General features: G+C 46.3%; 1 protein-coding gene across 1 annotated transcript in view; it reads left to right on the top strand.

Annotated features, from left to right (window-relative positions):
• The window catches only part of SLC9A3 (solute carrier family 9 member A3), a 156,302-nt gene that overhangs the window by 121,308 nt on the left and 14,411 nt on the right, over window positions 1-20,583 (top strand). Inside the window, exons 11-12 of the mRNA XM_063925146.1 lie at window positions 8,225-8,340; window positions 14,212-14,341. Coding sequence (XP_063781216.1) covers window positions 8,225-8,340; window positions 14,212-14,341 — 246 coding nt within the window. The remainder of the gene's footprint in view (window positions 1-8,224; window positions 8,341-14,211; window positions 14,342-20,583) is intronic.

Raw genomic sequence — 20,583 nt, 5'->3', positions numbered from 1 at the left:
TATACCACCTAACCGTGGTTTTTTTTTCATTCTTTATACCGTCGTCATAGTGTCATACTAGTTGTTACGAGTATACTACTATCTCTTTATCAACCAGTGTACAGTGCGGTAGTTCACGGCTGTGGCTACCTCTGTGTCGGCAGTCGGCAGGCAGTCCGTCCATCCATAATTGTATTATTATTATAATATATACCACCTAACTGTGGTATTTTTTTTCTTTCTTTATACCGTCGTCATAGTGTCATACTAGTTGTTACGAGTATACTACTATCTCTTTATCAACCAGTGTACAGTGCGGTAGTTCACGGCTGTGGCTACCTCTGTGTCGGCAGTCGGCAGGCAGTCCGTCCATCCATAATTGTATTATTATTATAATATATACCACCTAACCGTGGTTTTTTTTTCATTCTTTATACCGTCGTCATAGTGTCATACTAGTTGTTACGAGTATACTACTATCTCTTTATCAACCAGTGTACAGTGCGGTAGTTCACGGCTGTGGCTACCTCTGTGTCGGCAGTCGGCAGGCAGTCCGTCCATCCATAATTGTATTATTATTATAATATATACCACCTAACCGTGGTTTTTTTTTCATTCTTTATACCGTCGTCATAGTGTCATACTAGTTGTTACGAGTATACTACTATCTCTTTATCAACCAGTGTACAGTGCGGTAGTTCACGGCTGTGGCTACCTCTGTGTCGGCAGTCGGCAGGCAGTCCGTCCATCCATAATTGTATTATTATTATAATATATACCACCTAACCGTGGTTTTTTTTTCATTCTTTATACCGTCGTCATAGTGTCATACTAGTTGTTACGAGTATACTACTATCTCTTTATCAACCAGTGTACAGTGCGGTAGTTCACGGCTGTGGCTACCTCTGTGTCGGCAGTCGGCAGGCAGTCCGTCCATCCATAATTGTATTATTATTATAATATATACCACCTAACTGTGGTATTTTTTTTTCTTTCTTTATACCGTCGTCATAGTGTCATACTAGTTGTTACGAGTATACTACTATCTCTTTATCAACCAGTGTACAGTGCGGTAGTTCACGGCTGTGGCTACCTCTGTGTCGGCAGTCGGCAGGCAGTCCGTCCATCCATAATTGTATTATTATTATAATATATACCACCTAACCGTGGTTTTTTTTTCATTCTTTATACCGTCGTCATAGTGTCATACTAGTTGTTACGAGTATACTACTATCTCTTTATCAACCAGTGTACAGTGCGGTAGTTCACGGCTGTGGCTACCTCTGTGTCGGCAGTCGGCAGGCAGTCCGTCCATCCATAATTGTATTATTATTATAATATATACCACCTAACCGTGGTTTTTTTATACCACCTAACCGTGGCAGTCCGTCCATAATTGTATACTAGTATCCAATCCATCCATCTCCATTGTTTACCTGAGGTGCCTTTTAGTTCTGCCTATAAAATATGGAGAACAAAAAAGTTGAGGTTCCAAAATTAGGGAAAGATCAAGATCCACTTCCACCTCGTGCTGAAGCTGCTGCCACTAGTCATGGCCGAGACGATGAAATGCCAGCAACGTCGTCTGCCAAGGCCGATGCCCAATGTCATAGTACAGAGCATGTCAAATCCAAAACACCAAATATCAGAAAAAAAAGGACTCCAAAACCTAAAATAAAATTGTCGGAGGAGAAGCGTAAACTTGCCAATATGCCATTTACCACACGGAGTGGCAAGGAACGGCTGAGGCCCTGGCCTATGTTCATGGCTAGTGGTTCAGCTTCACATGAGGATGGAAGCACTCAGCCTCTCGCTAGAAAACTGAAAAGACTCAAGCTGGCAAAAGCACCGCAAAGAACTGTGCGTTCTTTGAAATCCCAAATCCACAAGGAGAGTCCAATTGTGTCGGTTGCGATGCCTGACCTTCCCAACACTGGACGTGAAGAGCATGCGCCTTCCACCATTTGCACGCCCCCTGCAAGTGCTGGAAGGAGCACCCGCAGTCCAGTTCCTGATAGTCAGATTGAAGATGTCAGTGTTGAAGTACACCAGGATGAGGAGGATATGGGTGTTGCTGGCGCTGGGGAGGAAATTGACCAGGAGGATTCTGATGGTGAGGTGGTTTGTTTAAGTCAGGCACCCGGGGAGACACCTGTTGTCCGTGGGAGGAATATGGCCGTTGACATGCCAGGTGAAAATACCAAAAAAATCAGCTCTTCGGTGTGGAGGTATTTCACCAGAAATGCGGACAACAGGTGTCAAGCCGTGTGTTCCCTTTGTCAAGCTGTAATAAGTAGGGGTAAGGACGTTAACCACCTCGGAACATCCTCCCTTATACGTCACCTGCAGCGCATTCATAATAAGTCAGTGACAAGTTCAAAAACTTTGGGTGACAGCGGAAGCAGTCCACTGACCAGTAAATCCCTTCCTCTTGTAACCAAGCTCACGCAAACCACCCCACCAACTCCCTCAGTGTCAATTTCCTCCTTCCCCAGGAATGCCAATAGTCCTGCAGGCCATGTCACTGGCAAGTCTGACGAGTCCTCTCCTGCCTGGGATTCCTCCGATGCATCCTTGCGTGTAACGCCTACTGCTGCTGGCGCTGCTGTTGTTGCCGCTGGGAGTCGATGGTCATCCCAGAGGGGAAGTCGTAAGCCCACTTGTACTACTTCCAGTAAGCAATTGACTGTTCAACAGTCCTTTGCGAGGAAGATGAAATATCACAGCAGTCATCCTACTGCAAAGCGGATAACTGAGTCCTTGACAACTATGTTGGTGTTAGACGTGCGTCCGGTATCCGCCGTTAGTTCACAGGGAACTAGACAATTTATTGAGGCAGTGTGCCCCCGTTACCAAATACCATCTAGGTTCCACTTCTCTAGGCAGGCGATACCGAGAATGTACACGGACGTCAGAAAAAGACTCACCAGTCTCCTAAAAAATGCAGTTGTACCCAATGTCCACTTAACCACGGACATGTGGACAAGTGGAGCAGGGCAGGGTCAGGACTATATGACTGTGACAGCCCACTGGGTAGATGTATGGACTCCCGCCGCAAGAACAGCAGCGGCGGCACCAGTAGCAGCATCTCGCAAACGCCAACTCTTTCCTAGGCAGGCTACGCTTTGTATCACCGCTTTCCAGAATACGCACACAGCTGAAAACCTCTTACGGCAACTGAGGAAGATCATCGCGGAATGGCTTACCCCAATTGGACTCTCCTGTGGATTTGTGGCATCGGACAACGCCAGCAATATTGTGTGTGCATTAAATATGGGCAAATTCCAGCACGTCCCATGTTTTGCACATACCTTGAATTTGGTGGTGCAGAATTTTTTAAAAAACGACAGGGGCGTGCAAGAGATGCTGTCGGTGGCCAGAAAAATTGCGGGACACTTTCGGCGTACAGGCACCACGTACAGAAGACTGGAGCACCACCAAAAACTACTGAACCTGCCCTGCCATCATCTGAAGCAAGAAGTGGTAACGAGGTGGAATTCAACCCTCTATATGCTTCAGAGGTTGGAGGAGCAGCAAAAGGCCATTCAAGCCTATACAATTGAGCACGATATAGGAGATGGAATGCACCTGTCTCAAGTGCAGTGGAGAATGATTTCAACGTTGTGCAAGGTTCTGATGCCCTTTGAACTTGCCACACGTGAAGTCAGTTCAGACACTGCCAGCCTGAGTCAGGTCATTCCCCTCATCAGGCTTTTGCAGAAGAAGCTGGAGGCATTGAAGAAGGAGCTAACACGGAGCGATTCCGCTAGGCATGTGGGACTTGTGGATGCAGCCCTTAATTCGCTTAACAAGGATTCACGGGTGGTCAATCTGTTGAAATCAGAGCACTACATTTTGGCCACCGTGCTCGATCCTAGATTTAAAGCCTACCTTGGATCTCTCTTTCCGGCAGACACAGGTCTGCTGGGGTTGAAAGACCTGCTGGTGACAAAATTGTCAAGTCAAGCGGAACGCGACCTGTCAACATCTCCTCCTTCACATTCTCCCGCAACTGGGGGTGCGAGGAAAAGGCTCAGAATTCCGAGCCCACCCGCTGGCGGTGATGCAGGGCAGTCTGGAGCGACTGCTGATGCTGACATCTGGTCCGGACTGAAGGACCTGACAACGATTACGGACATGTCGTCTACTGTCACTGCATATGATTCTCTCAACATTGATAGAATGGTGGAGGATTATATGAGTGACCGCATCCAAGTAGGCACGTCACACAGTCCGTACTTATACTGGCAGGAAAAAGAGGCAATTTGGAGGCCCTTGCACAAACTGGCTTTATTCTACCTAAGTTGCCCTCCCACAAGTGTGTACTCCGAAAGAGTGTTTAGTGCCGCCGCTCACCTTGTCAGCAATCGGCGTACGAGGTTACATCCAGAAAATGTGGAGAAGATGATGTTCATTAAAATGAATTATAATCAATTCCTCCGCGGAGACATTGACCAGCAGCAATTGCCTCCACAAAGTACACAGGGAGCTGAGATGGTGGATTCCAGTGGGGACGAATTGATAATCTGTGAGGAGGGGGATGTACACGGTGATATATCGGAGGGTGAAGATGAGGTGGACATCTTGCCTCTGTAGAGCCAGTTTGTGCAAGGAGAGATTAATTGCTTCTTTTTTGGGGGGGGTCCAAACCAACCCGTCATATCAGTCACAGTCGTGTGGCAGACCCTGTCACTGAAATGATGGGTTGGTTAAAGTGTGCATGTCCTGTTTTGTTTATACAACATAAGGGTGGGTGGGAGGGCCCAAGGATAATTCCATCTTGCACCTCTTTTTTCTTTTCTTTTTCTTTGCATCATGTGCTGATTGGGGAGGGTTTTTTGGAAGGGACATCCTGCGTGACACTGCAGTGCCACTCCTAGATGGGCCCGGTGTTTGTGTCGGCCACTAGGGTCGCTAATCTTACTCACACAGCTACCTCATTGCGCCTCTTTTTTTCTTTGCGTCATGTGCTGTTTGGGGAGGGTTTTTTGGAAGGGACATCCTGCGTGACACTGCAGTGCCACTCCTAGATGTGCCCGGTGTTTGTGTCGGCCACTAGGGTCGCTAATCTTACTCACACAGTCAGCTACCTCATTGCGCCTCTTTTTTTCTTTGCGTCATGTGCTGTTTGGGGAGGGTTTTTTGGAAGGGCCATCCTGCGTGACACTGCAGTGCCACTCCTAGATGGGCCCGGTGTTTGTGTCGGCCACTAGGGTCGCTAATCTTACTCACACAGCTACCTCATTGCGCCTCTTTTTTTCTTTGCGTCATGTGCTGTTTGGGGAGGGTTTTTTGGAAGGGACATCCTGCGTGACACTGCAGTGCCACTCCTAGATGGGCCCGGTGTTTGTGTCGGCCACTAGGGTCGCTTATCTTTCTCACACAGCTACCTCATTGCGCCTCTTTTTTTCTTTGCGTCATGTGCTGTTTGGGGAGGGTTTTTTGGAAGGGACATCCTGCGTGACACTGCAGTGCCACTCCTAGATGGGCCCGGTGTTTGTGTCGGCCACTAGGGTCGCTTATCTTTCTCACACAGTCAGCTACCTCATTGCGCCTCTTTTTTTCTTTGCGTCATGTGCTGTTTGGGGAGGGTTTTTTGGAAGGGACATCCTGCGTGACACTGCAGTGCCACTCCTAGATGGGCCCGGTGTTTGTGTCGGCCACTAGGGTCGCTTATCTTTCTCACACAGTCAGCTACCTCATTGCGCCTCTTTTTTTCTTTGCGTCATGTGCTGTTTGGGGAGGGTTTTTTGGAAGGGACATCCTGCGTGACACTGCAGTGCCACTCCTAGATGGGCCCGGTGTTTGTGTCGGCCACTAGGGTCGCTTATCTTTCTCACACAGTCAGCTACCTCATTGCGCCTCTTTTTTTCTTTGCGTCATGTGCTGTTTGGGGAGGGTTTTTTGGAAGGGACATCCTGCGTGACACTGCAGTGCCACTCCTAGATGGGCCCGGTGTTTGTGTCGGCCACTAGGGTCGCTAATCTTACTCACACAGCTACCTCATTGCGCCTCTTTTTTTCTTTGCGTCATGTGCTGTTTGGGGAGGGTTTTTTGGAAGGGACATCCTGCGTGACACTGCAGTGCCACTCCTAGATGGGCCCGGTGTTTGTGTCGGCCACTAGGGTCGCTAATCTTACTCACACAGCTACCTCATTGCGCCTCTTTTTTTCTTTGCGTCATGTGCTGTTTGGGGAGGGTTTTTTGGAAGGGACATCCTGCGTGACACTGCAGTGCCACTCCTAGATGGGCCCGGTGTTTGTGTCGGCCACTAGGGTCGCTTATCTTACTCACACAGCGACCTCGGTGCAAATTTTAGGACTAAAAATAATATTGTGAGGTGTGATGTGTTCAGAATAGGCTGAAAATGAGTGTAAATTATGTTTTTTGAGGTTAATAATACTTTGGGATCAAAATTACCCCCAAATTCTATAATTTAAGCTGTTTTTTAGGGTTTTTTGAAAAAAACACCCGAATCCAAAACACACCCGAATCCGACAAAAAAAATTCGGTGAGGTTTTGCCAAAACGCGGTCGAACCCAAAACACGGCCGCGGAACCGAACCCAAAACCAAAACACAAAACCCGAAAAATTTCCGGCGCTCATCTCTAGTAACTAGTATGTATGTATAAAGAAAGATAAAAAAACCACGGTTAGGTGGTATATACAATTATGGACGGGCTGCCGAGTGCCGACACAGAGGTAGCCACAGCCGTGAACTACCGCACTGTACTGTGTCTGCTGCTAATATAGACTGGTTGATAAAGAGATAGTATACTACTAATATTATATATACTGGTGGTCAGGTCACTGGTCACTAGTCACACTGGCAGTGGCACTCCTGCAGCAAAAGTGTGCACTGTTTTAATATAATATTATGTACTCCTGGCTCCTGCTATAACCTATAACTGGCACTGCAGTAGTGCTCCCCAGTCTCCCCCACAATTATAAGCTGTGTGAGCTGAGCAGTCAGACAGATATATAATATATATTATATAGATGATGCAGCACACTGGCCTGAGCCTGAGCAGTGCACACAGATATGGTATGTGACTGACTGAGTCACTGTGTGTATCGCTTTTTTCAGGCAGAGAACGGATATATTAAATAAACTGCACTGTGTGTCTGGTGGTCACTCACTATATAATATATTATGTACTCCTGGCTCCTGCTATAACCTATAACTGGCACTGCAGTAGTGCTCCCCAGTCTCCCCCACAATTATAAGCTGTGTGAGCTGAGCAGTCAGACAGATATATATAATATTATATATAGATATTATGATAATAGATGATGCAGCACACTGGCCTGAGCCTGAGCAGTGCACACAGATATGGTATGTGACTGAGTCACTGTGTGCTGTGTATCGCTTTTTTCAGGCAGAGAACGGATTATAAATAAAACTGGTGGTCACTATCAGCAAAACTCTGCACTGTACTGAGTACTCCTAATGCTCCCCAAAATTAGTAAATCAAGTGTCTCTCTAATCTATTCTAAACGGAGAGGACGCCAGCCACGTCCTCTCCCTATCAATCTCAATGCACGTGTGAAAATGGCGGCGACGCGCGGCTCCTTATATAGAATCCGAGTCTCGCGATAGAATCCGAGCCTCGCGAGAATCCGACAGCGTCATGATGACGTTCGGGCGCGCTCGGGTTAACCGAGCAAGGCGGGAAGATCCGAGTCGCTCGGACCCGTGAAAAAAAACATGAAGTTCTGGCGGGTTCGGATTCAGAGAAACCGAACCCGCTCATCTCTAGGCGCAGCAGCAGCAGGGGCGGGGGTGGAGGCGGCGCTGGGAGATAAGCTCATCTCCTGCGCCGCCTCTCCCTATGCTGTGAATAAGAGACGTGTCGCATCAAAACGGCTTCCATTCACACTGCGCCTGACCCGGTATTCAACCCGGTAATAACCCTTCTTTTTAACCGGGTTGAATTACCGGGTCAGGCGACCCGCTAATTCGGCGAAGGTGCTTTCACATCGCACACTGCCCCGTTTCAACGCGGCAATATGCCGTGTCGATACCGGGTTATTTGTGCGATGTGAAAGGGGTACTAATGTGTGCTAATTAAGATCTGAACAGTCTCTGCTATTTGCTTTTTGTTTGAAAAAGGAAGAAAATATGTGGTTTGCAGGCTATCATAAAAGTGAAATTACATAAATTGTTTATTTTAGATGACTATTTGCCTGAGTTCCATTTACAGTAAGCTATTAACAGCGCTGTGTTCCCGTATTCTCTCACTAGGGAGAACGCAGGGGCTCATTAGCCTTTATCCGCTCACCAAGCATGGAAAATATGGCCAATGTGGATTTTAGCAGTCCTCGTCCATCTGTCAGTGAGCCCTCCGTTTCCTTCTTCTTGTAAGTTGGATTATTTTATTTTGGTTCCATTTACTGTTATACTTTGTTCATTTATATGTATCCTAAATTGTTGTATGCTTTATGAGTTTTGTTCTTTTGAATGAGAAATATTATTTCAAAGAGCGCATCATAGTACGTCTTCCTTATTAATATGAAAGATCCTAAAAATCACAAGCAATTGTGCGACTGTATTGTTTACATATAGGGCCTAATTCAGACCTGATCGTAGATGTGCTAAATTTAGTACATCTATCAGTCACACAGACATGCGGGGGGACGCCCAGCTGAGGGCTACTCCGCCCCGCATGTCAGGCCCGACCACCCCCCCCAACCCCGCACTAATACAATGCTTTTGTACTTTTGCACTTGAAGAGTAGCTCCCTACCAGCGCAGCTCAAGCGCGCTAGCAGGGAGCTACTCGTTGCTATCCGGGTCACAGCGTCACGCAGCCACCGCGGCCCGCCCCCCGTAAGGTCCAGGCATGCATGCATTGCCCGGACCGTGCCCCTACAACGGCCGCCGTCCCGCCCCCTCCCGCCCAGCAACCGCCTCTGCCTGTCAATCAGGCAGAGGCGATTGCAGGGTTGAGATGGCCGTCGGCTTTCTGATATGTGCCGGCGCATGCCCAGTTCAGACCTGATCAGCCGCTGTGCGAAAACGCACAGCAGCGATCAGGTCTGAATTAGGCGCATAGTGTGCATACTAATTCAATAATAACCTGCGTTTTTTGCTGACCTACGATCAGGTTGTCACCGCTTACAGGGGGAGGGTGAATCCGCTGTGCAAGTGTGCGTTCCGATGTGTAGCAGAGCTGCACAAACTGATTTTGTGAAGTCTCTGCTCAGCCCAGGACTTACTCAGCCGCTGCGATTGCTTCTTGCTGATCGGGGCCGGAGCTGAGATTAGACACCCTCTCTTCAAACGCTTTGACACGCCTGCGTTTGTCCGGACACTCCCTGGAAACGGTCAGTTGTCACCCACAAACGGCCTCTTCCTGTCAATCACCTTGCAAACGCCCGTGCGTTCGGATTTGTCGCACCATCCCGTCACTGACCGGCGATCGCCGTTGCTGCAGTCCGTCGTGGCTATGCATATGCATATGCATGCGCAGTTCAGATCTAATCGCATGCTGTGCGAAAACGCACAGCAGCGATCAGGTCTGAATTACCCTCTTAATTATTAGCCCTCCTTTATTAATGGCATGAGATAGTAATATTACAGGTGGCTGGATAATATCTGCCATAGGCAGATGGGGGGGTTTCCAGTTGCCTGGAAACCCCTTTCCCATAGCCTGGCCAGCAGCCACTACTATATGCTGTATAATTTTTATACCAAGTCAGCTGTGTGTGTGTATCTGTGGATCTGAGTGCTCAATCATCGCACCAGAGATAATCTGCTATGCAGGCCCAATGACCATTGCAGGAAGATTCGAATCGGGACCCGGTTTGGATCTTCTCCGGAGATTCGGGCCGGGTTTTGGTTCCGGTTTGGACCCACAAAATTGTGTGATTTCGGATTTCTGAAGAACAGAACCGCACATCTCTAATGATAATATGTTAATGCCGCAGGAGGCATCTTCTGTATATAGACACCTCCTGCCGGCTTCTCTGACCCGCTGCTGCGTATCATCTGCAAATACAATACTCATCTGCGTAACCCGCAGCCTACTCTGGATTGCTGGGAAATTCACGCTGAAGAAGCCGGTGAAGCTGTGACCAAGAGTGCAGACACTGACCTCGGCACGCACAGAAAATGGGGGATGGACATGCCCATGTATTCCGGAATGCTGCCTGTTACTGCCCCATCCCCGCCCCCAAACGCCAGCAGCATGTCTTATCATTCTGCAGTGTTTGGGTTGCTGCTAGCAACATCTCAGTCCCAGATCAGTGCTGCATCTACTGTATGCGTGCGCAGATCCAAAGACAATGGAGATGTGCGCATCCGGGGTTACGTACGTCACTGAATTAGGCCCTGTGTCCCCACTTGGACAATTTAGTGTTAGTTGGAATCTTTTAACAATAATTTGATTTTAAAAGTCCAACAATCTAACAATATATCTGCATTCTGTCCATGTGGTATAATGCAGGCTGTAATATATTGCAGTTGGTTGTATTTCATGCTCCTTTATAGAATTTCTCCCCATTTGGAAAGAGACATATGTATTAAGGGGCCAATTCAGTAAGGTTAGCAAATTCTGCTAATCAGCAGAATTTGCTAACCATTAGCACGCATGCTGGGGGCTGCCCAGCATGCTGACCGACGCCTCCCCCCCTGCTTCAAGCAGAAATTGCGATCAGCACGCAATTTCTGCTTGCTACCAGAAATTAAGGATGACTCCTGCTGGCGCAGCTTAGCTGCGGCCGCAGGAGTCCCGGCGCCATTTTTGTTGTCGCAGCGGCTGCATGTGACGTCACGCAGCCGCTGCGGCTGCACCCCGACATGCCCCCGTTCGCGCATACCAGCCCACCGTTTGGGCTGGCACGCCCCCGCAACGCTCCGTTTCCACCCAGAAAACGGAGCGTTGCCACCCCCCTCCCGCCCCACGACCGCCTCTCCCTGACTGACAGGCAGAGGTGATCGTAATTTCTGCGCCCCCCCACAGAAATTGCGAGCGCATGCGCAGTAGGGCCTGCTGCGCATGCGCCCGCGGCCCCTCAGCAAAAATTCCGTACAAATCGCTACTTGCGATTCATACTGAATTTGCCCCAAAGCCTGGAGAAGTGATAAAACAATGATCAAGCAGTGATAAGTGCAAGGTGATAGTGCGGGATCCGGTCTGAAGATCGACATGTGCTAGGTCGACAGGTCAAAAGGTCGACGTGAGTTTTTCACATTTTTTTTCTTTTTTTTTACTTTTTCATACTTAACGATCCACGTGGACTATGATTGGAGCATTTCGAGCGAAGCGAGCCATGCGATGGGACACGGTGCACTAATTCGTCTTCCCAGTCACTGTACGCAGAAAATGACACAAACAAACAAAAAACCTTATCTCGACCTTTTGACCTGTCAACCTAGCACATGTCGACCTAGAAACCCTGTCGACCTTCCAACCCTGTCGACCTAGTGACTGTCGACCTGTAGTGGTCGACCTAAACATTGTCGACCTAGACACTGTCGATTTTATGATCCACACCCGATAGTGCACCAGCCAATCAGCTCCAATATGTAAATTAACAGTTAGGAGCTGATTGGCTGGTGCGTTATCACCTTCCCCTTACCACTGATTTATCACTTCTCCAGGTTTAATACATCTGCCCCATATTCTGAGATTTAAGTGGTATGACTAGCTCCAAATGAGATGTATCAACGCTTGGATAGAGACAAACTGGAGAGAGATAAAGTACCAACCAATCAGCTCCTGTCGTGTTTCAAACACAGGGCTAGATGCGTCATCGCTTGGAGAGTGATAATATGGAGAGAGATAAAGTACCAGCTAATCAGCTCTTAACTGTCATTTTTCTGTGTTTGAAAAATGACAGTTAGTAGCTGACTGGCTGTTTTATCTCTCTCCATTTAATCACTCTCCGAGCGATGATGCATCTAGCCCACATCTTGTAACATGACAGTTAGGGGCTCATTGATTTGTAATTTATCTCTCTCCACTTTATCTCTAGCCAAGGCTTAGTACATATGCCTCTACATGTTTTACAGCTCTCCTGTTTAGCCGCCCATTGTTCCAAATGACAGCTCCAGTACAGCTATAATCTAAAGTAAGCAATGCAGGTGCCTCAGCCAGCTATCAGATGTAAGGATTTGTTTGTTTACACACACACACACACACCATATTCAGTGTATAAGGGGTCATTCCGAGTTGTTCGCTCGCAAGCTGCTTTTAGCAGCTTTGCACACGCTAAGCCGCCGCCTACTGGGAGTGAATCTTAGCTTATCAAAATTGCGAACGAAAGATTCGCAATATTGCGAAAAGACATCTCTGTGCAGTTTCTGAGTAGCTCGAGACTTACTCTGCCAGTGCGATCAGTTCAGTGCTTGTCGTTCCTGGTTTGACGTCACAAACACACCCAGCGTTCGCCCAGACACTCCTCCGTTTCTTCAGACACTCCCGCGTTTTTCCCAGAAACGGTAGCGTTTTTTCACACACACCCATAAAACGGCCAGTTTCCGCCCAGAAACATCCACTTCCTGTCAATCACATTACGATCACCAGAACGAAGAAAAAACCTCGTAATGCCGTGAGTAAAATTCCTAACTGCATAGCAAATTTACTTGGCGCAGTCGCACTGCGGACATTGCGCATGCGCATTAGCGACTAATCGCTCCGTTGCGAGAAAAAAATAACGAGCGAACAACTCGGAATGACCCCCATTAGTCATAAGCGATTCGGCCTTGGAGAAATCCAACAGAACTGAATTTAGGGGTACCACATAGTCAGAGGTGGATTTAGGGGTCAGGCCGTCCCTAGACACTATTTTAGTTAAACACAGCTGCAGAGATGCCCAGCAGCAAAGACAGGCTGCTCTGCATAGACACCTTCATAAACATGGCAGCCATGGGAGATGGGGGGGTGGTCAGAGTCGAACTGGCCCAAAGGGGTAAAGGGGAAACCCCCAGTGGGCCCCACTGACTGGGGTCCCACTCCATCCTCTAGGGATCATGTTCCAGATTGTGCAATTGAATTATAAAAGATGCATACGTTACATTATACTGCACAGGACTATGGTGTATTTTGTACAATGCATTGGTGTTATTAATCTGGTACAATATCATGCATACACTAGCCGTATTTACTATACATATTTATGAAGGGGCCAGGCCATGCACTACTGGTTAGCCAAGCCTCTAAGCATGGTCCCCTACCGCTGAATTCCCCGGTGGACCCTTCATGCCCCAAGTCCAACAATGGGTGTTATGGTGGTGGTGGTAGCCGGGACTGGGTAGGGGCAGTAGTAGGGACACCTGGAGTTAGCACAGGTATAAGGGACAGACAATGGATGACAGGTCATAGCCTTGAAGTGTGCAGCCCTGAGCCCCAAAGCTCATACTTGCCTACTCTCCTGGAAGCTGCGGGAGGCTCCCGTTTTTTTGGGTAGCCCCCCACACTCCCGGAAGAGTAGGCAGTCTCCCGCATCCTGCTCGCACCCTAGTGATGCAGGCAGGATGAAGAGATACACTGCCATATTCGCGAGTCCGTGGGGTGGGGAAGGGGTTAAAATGTCGCGAATCGCGTGATTTTAGCCCCGCCCCTTTCCCCACGGACCCGCGAATCATGGCGCTTCCCAGTGTGGGGGCGGGGATTAATGATGTCACAGTCCTGGCCCCGCCCACTGAAGTCTCCTGCTGCGTCTCCTCACCGGGCTTCTCCCAGAGCGGAGCTATTTAAAGTAGGCCACCCTGTCCCAGCTGCTGGGGGCTCAGGGCTGTGTCTGGATCCTCTTTTATCTCCCCTTACAAATAGCAAATGTGCTTCAGCACCAGTTAGATTGAGCAATGTATATGCCTTTACCTCTTAGTTTTGACTTGCCTGAGAGCCTGACACACCAGTATACACGCCATTCCTTCTTTCTATGTTTCTAACTTGAGCCATGCATCAAAAGATGGCTTTGTCAAAAACTAGTGGATGTATGCATCATTGTGCCATCACAGCCAGACTTTTGACACCATGTAAAGTGGTCTGTGTGCAAATTACTACAGAACTCTGGAGAACTGCAGAAGTGTGATTTTACTAAATGCAATCATGCTGAACAACCATGGCTGCAGGGGCACTTCCTGTATAACAAACACTTCCTGTATTACAAAGTGGATGGCAGTATTGCAACTTCCACTATCCACAGACTATCGCTATCATTAATGTCTGGCATGAATCAAGTGATTTTTCATGAACTGTTATAAACATATGACTTTCCAATGCAGAAGAGAAAATGTCAGTGCCGTCTGCCTAGACATGCAAGCTCTGGAGCAACGGAGGAAAAGCTTGAAAGATGTAGAAGATATGTTAAGCCACCGTACACTGCAGCAATATCTATATAAACCTAGAAGACAGGTAAGCAAAAACTGGAACTACCGATCATGGGTGTAGCGTTGCCTTCATGACATGTTGATGCTACTGACCAGATGAATTGTGGCCCTTGGCTTACTTAGAGATGTGAGTTTTAGGAGATCCATTTGTGGATTTTTGCATCAAAAAGTACTTTTGGGATTTTTTGGTTCTACTTTCAAACACTGACCAAAAAAAACAGCATTATCCACAATTTTGGCGTACCGTTTCTCAAGTATTTTGGTATACTTTTTCTAAGAGACATTCTCTAGTTTCTAGAGTGATTTCAAAAGGGGGAAACCTGTTAGCTTTGCTGAATCTGCTGCAGGAAAACCAACCCTAATTGCATATACAACAATATGATAAATTGCATTGGTCAGTTAACTTTACTGCATACTACTTCTAGTCTCACTGGATGCAAGATTTGCATTGACCTTGTATATATTAATTACATCACAGAGAGAGAAAGAGAGAGATAGAGAGAGAGAGAGAGAGAGAGAGAGGGGATAGAGGGGGTAGAGAGTGAAAGAGGAAAGGGGGAAGAGAAAGAGGTGCATGAGAGAAAGAGGAGAGGGTGAGAGGAAAGAGAAGACATGGAGGCTTGGAGAACAAAGCAAGTATCCATGCAGCAGAAGCGCTAGTGGGTTTCTAAAAACTGTGCAGGGGGTAATCTATGTCATAAGATTCACAACCAGGGACCAAAACTACTTGCTCACAGGAGATTTCCACCAAATATGGAAGAATGTGCCCACCATGACAACATTGGTCAGAAGAATGTGGATACAAGTGATGTATCCTGTCGGGAGTCATGTCCCAATGAGTTCATACTTTAAAAGAGATTCCCCTGATACTAACATTAACGGAAGCCTTGGCAATATTACTTTTGACTCGAGTCCATCCCTCGTCATCCAGTACAAGTACAAGGTCCCGTTCCCATGCCACCCCAGAACACTCTTTGGGAGGATGTTCAGGGGCTAGAATAGAGTGATACACCACAGATATAGCACCCTCAATGCCCCGCGGAATACACGCACTGGCGTTCACAGTGTGAAGGCTTATGGAGCAACCATGAGCAACACTGGGAATTATGGAGCTACTACTCTGTAAATATGGAAAAGCAAAGGGAAGTGTGGGAGGGGGGGGGGGGGGGACAGTAACGTTAATGCACGGTACCTCAGGCGCCAGCCACAGTGAGGCCATCCTGTCTGAAGATTGCAGGGGAAATAGAGGATGTTTCCAAAGGGATGGAAAGATGTTCTGCTGTTTGCTGTACTGTACATACACATACTGACTTCTGTTAGCCGTAATTATTATTATTATTATTATTATTATCCTTTATTTATATGGCGCCACAAGGGTTCCGCAGCGCCCAATTTCAGAGTACGTATGCACATAATCAAAACAGAAAAACAGTAACTTACAGTTGAAGACAATTTAGGACAAGTACAGGGTAACTAAGCATAACTACACCAGTAAATGACAGAGATAAGTTCCAGGTGGCCAAAAAACTGCGGTATTTGGGCAGTTGAGGATTATTAAAGTAAGAAAAGGATAAGCACATGAGGGAAGAGGGCCCTACTCGTGAGAGCTTACATTCTAAGGGGAGGGGTAGACAGACAGGGGTGACACAGATGGGGTACATAGACAGCATGGAACAGAGGGGTAGGTTGAGATTTGGCTGGGTTTGGTAAAAAAATGGGTCTTAAGAGCCCGTTTGAAGTTTTGTGGAGAGGTGGAGAGTCTGAGGGGGAGAGGTAAAGAATTCTAGAGGAAGGCAGCAGCACGTGAAAAATCTTGGAGGTAGGAGTGGGAGGAAATAATCAGTAGGCAGGAGAGTCAGCGTGCATTAGCAGAGCGAAGAGGACGGGTGGGAGAGTAAAGGGAGATAAGGTCAGAGATGTAAATGGGAGAGGAGTGGGTGAGGGCTTTGTAAGTGAGTGTGAGAAGTTTGAATTGGATTCTGAAAGGGAAGGGGAGCCAGTGAAGGGCTTGTAGGAGAGGGGAGGTGGACGTAGTGCGTTTGGTGAGGAAGATAAGCCGTAATCATGACCACATGTATTTATATTATTCTCTGAACTCATGATAATGCTATGGTCATGACAGCTCTACACGTTAGTATGGTCCATTATGGAAAAATTTATCAATATTTGGACAGGAATTAAGACGTAACTAGAATGTATGGAGTATATAGAATGCTACTCTTACAATACAGAACGTTTAGATAACTAATATGATAGTACACTGAATACATACTGAAGACCCACATCGTTAGCAGTATAGATTTTAATTAAGTTAAAAATTAGCACCATTTTGATCTTATGACCCACTTTTTTTTACATTATAAACACAATCACAATAAAATTAGGTTAATGATCTACTAGCCACTGCCCTAAGATAATGGCAATGTAGCATAATCTATAAATGTTCCAAGGATTGTACTGTATTGTCTTCATGGTATACAGGAACGTTTTATAATAAATAACAGAACACAGGGTTGACATTAAACAATTATGTTCTTTTTTAACAACTAAAACACTTTAATATAATCCAGACAATGTACTTCTTATTTACAGTATGTCTGTGTGATGTGTCCTTGCTTACAGTTTTACAGTGGTGGGTTGTTCACTTTCCAGAGTGAACAACCGTGGACAGTCAGGGCTGTTTCTAGACAATTTGGCTCCCAACAAAAAAGAAATTGCTGCTGTTTTTCTTGCGCACAAACGGGCAGCTCTAATGAACTAGAGAAAATGGGATCACACCCAAAATCCCCAACACTATTACAACAAAGACAATTTTATCTCCAGTTCATATGTGCGCCCCAATAAACAATTAGTGATTAATGAAAATTAGAAATACTCCCCTGGTTTAACACTCCTCTTCACAATTCCATTTTCCTTCAAGAATGATGTTTGTAACATGAAAAGGAAGAGAGAATGCAAAAATGCTTGTGTAGTATTGTTTAAGTATAGATGCACATTCAATAGATGGTTAACAAATCACCACACCAATAGTGATATGCAAATTTATGTCGGGGTCCTCTAACTAGAGATGAGCGGGTTCGGTTTCTCGGAAACCGAACCCCCCCCCCGAACTTCACCCTTTTTACACGGGTCCGAGGCAGGTTCGAACCTTCCCACCTTGCTCGGCTAACCCGAGCACGCCCGAACGTTATCATCCCGCTGTCGGATTCTCGCGAGATTCGGATTCTATATAAGCAGCCGCGCGTCGCCGCCATTTTCACTCGTGCATTGGAGATGTTAGGGAGAGGACGTGGCTGGCGTCCTCTCCGTTTATTGTTGAACTTGATTGCTTTATTGCTTAATTGTGGGGAGGATTGGGGAGCAGCTATAGCAGGAGTACAGTGCAGAGTTTTGCTGACAGTGACCACCAGTATACGTTGTCTGCCTGAAAAACACTCGATATCTGTGCTCAGTGTGCTGCTTTATTGTGGGGACTGGGGACCACCAGTATAATTAATATTATATAGGAGGAGTACAGTGCAGAGTTTTGCTGACACAGTGACCACCAGTATACTATATATAGCAGTACGGTAGGCCACTGCTGTACCTACCTCTGTGTCGTCATTCATTAAGTATACTATCCATCTACATTCTATACCTGTGGTGCATTTTAGTTTTGCAGTTTGCTGACACAGTGACCACCAGTATACTATATATAGCAGTACAGTAGGCCACTGCTGTACCTACCTCTGTGTCGTCATTCATTAGGTATACTATCCATCTACATTCTATACCTGTGGTGCATTTTAGTTGTGCAGTTTGCTGACACAGTGACCACCAGTATACTATATATAGCAGTACGGTAGGCCACTGCTGTACCTACCTCTGTGTCGTCATTCATTAAGTATACTATCCATCTACATTCTATACCTGTGGTGCATTTTAGTTTTGCAGTTTGCTGACACAGTGACCACCAGTATACTATATATAGCAGTACGGTAGGCCACTGCTGTACCTACCTCTGTGTCGTCATTCATTAAGTATACTATCCATCTACATTCTATACCTGTGGTGCATTTTAGTTTTGCAGTTTGCTGACACAGTGACCACCAGTATACTATATATAGCAGTACGGTAGGCCACTGCTGTACCTACCTCTGTGTCGTCATTCATTAAGTATACTATCCATCTACATTCTATACCTGTGGTGCATTTTAGTTTTGCAGTTTGCTGACACAGTGACAACCAGTATACTATATATAGCAGTACGGTAGGCCACTGCTGTACCTACCTCTGTGTCGTCATCCATTAAGTATACTATCCATCTACATTCTATACCTGTGGTGCATTTTAGTTTTGCAGTTTGCTGACACAGTGACCACCAGTATACTATATATAGCAGTACGATACGGAAGGCCACTGCTGTGCCTACCTCTGTGTCATCATTAAGTATACTATCCATCTACATTCTATACCTGTGGTGCATTTTAGTTTTGCAGTTTGCTGACACAGTGACCACCAGTATACTATATATAGCAGTACGGTAGGCCACTGCTGTACCTACCTCTGTGACGTCATTCATTAAGTATACTATCCATCTACATTCTATACCTGTGGTGCATTTTAGTTTTGCAGTTTGCTGACACAGTGACCACCAGTATACTATATATAGCAGTACGGTAGGCCACTGCTGTACCTACCTCTGTGTCGTCATTCATTAAGTATACTATCCATCTACATTCTGTACCTGTGGTGCATTTTAGTTTTGCAGTTTGCTGACACAGTGACCACCAGTATACTATATATAGCAGTACGGTAGGCCACTGCTGTACCTACCTCTGTGTCGTCATTCATTAAGTATACTATCCATCTACATTCTATACCTGTGGTGCATTTTAGTTTTGCAGTTTGCTGACACAGGGACCACCAGTATACTATATATAGCAGTACGGTAGGCCACTGCTGTACCTACCTCTGTGTCGTCATTCATTAAGTATACTATCCATCTACATTCTGTACCTGTGGTGCATTTTAGTTTTGCAGTTTGCTGACACAGTGACTACCAGTATACTATATATAGCAGTACGGTAGGCCACTGCTGTACTTACCTCTGTGTCGTCATTAAGTATACTATCCATATACTTTCAATCCTCCAAGGATCTTTGTCAAGGTGTGTCAAAGACAAAGATCCTTGGAGGATTGAAACGCGTTGGTGGGGGCACCTGAGTCTACAAGAGGGACACTACCTGGCAAGAAGAGGATTCTGGGATTGCTGAAACGGGGCCCCGTTTTCATGCATTTACCATCATATTCTTGGACATCTCTCCAACCCGGGATTTACTCTGGAAGCTGAGTGTGAATTGAAAAGGAAATAAAGATCCACCTGCTTTGCAATTTATACAAGGCTCAGATTGTGAGTTTTTTGGTGAAGGGGACATCCCCTGCCTCTTATTTTCCCTATGTGATGGAGTTATGAGGATAAAGTGTTTACCACGCCTTACACAAATTACTTTTTTGTGAGTTTCCTGTTGAAGGGGGTATCCCCTGAGATTTATGGTGACGGTGTTTCATCAATGAATGATTATTTCTGCCTCTTCTTTTCCTAACAACTGTGAGTGATTTGAATTAGGGGGTTAGGACCCCGACATAAATTTGCATATCACTATTGATGTGGTGATTTGTTAACCATCTATTGAATGTGCATCTATACTTAAACAATACTACACAAGGATTTTTGCATTCTCTCTTCCTTTTCATGTTACAAACATCATTCTTGAAGGAAAATGGAATTGTGAAGAGGAGTGTTAAACCAGGGGAGTATTTTTAATTTTCATTAATCACTAATTGTTTATTGGGGCGCACATATGAACTGGAGATAAAATTGTCTTTGTTGTAATTTGGCTCCCACCCCAGTTTTTGACCCTGCACCAACAGGCCTCACCCACCACAGGAAAAATATTCCACCATATTAAGCCCCACCCAGTAATGCCCCTTGCACAATATTTTGCCCCTTGCACCATATTATGCCCGCTGCACCATATTATGCTACACACTGCAATGCCTGTGATACATTTTGCCCTACAGTAAGACTTCTAATTACTTTTAAATTACCTGCTCGTTGCCAGGGGTTTAATGCTCTGGGTTCCATGCTCATTGCCAGGGGTTTCATGCTCTGGGTTCCATGCTCATTGCCAGGGGTTTCATGCTCTGGGTGTCATGCTCGTTGCAAGGGGTGTTTAATGCTCGTTGCCAGGGGTTCCATGCTTGTTGCCAGGGGTTTCATGGTCT

This window comes from Pseudophryne corroboree, chromosome 5 (assembly GCF_028390025.1).
Source record: "Pseudophryne corroboree isolate aPseCor3 chromosome 5, aPseCor3.hap2, whole genome shotgun sequence".
In the NCBI taxonomy this organism is placed as follows: domain Eukaryota; kingdom Metazoa; phylum Chordata; class Amphibia; order Anura; family Myobatrachidae; genus Pseudophryne; species Pseudophryne corroboree.
The sequence above is the reverse complement of the archived record's forward strand: the minus strand, read 5'-3'. Positions and strand labels throughout refer to the sequence as shown.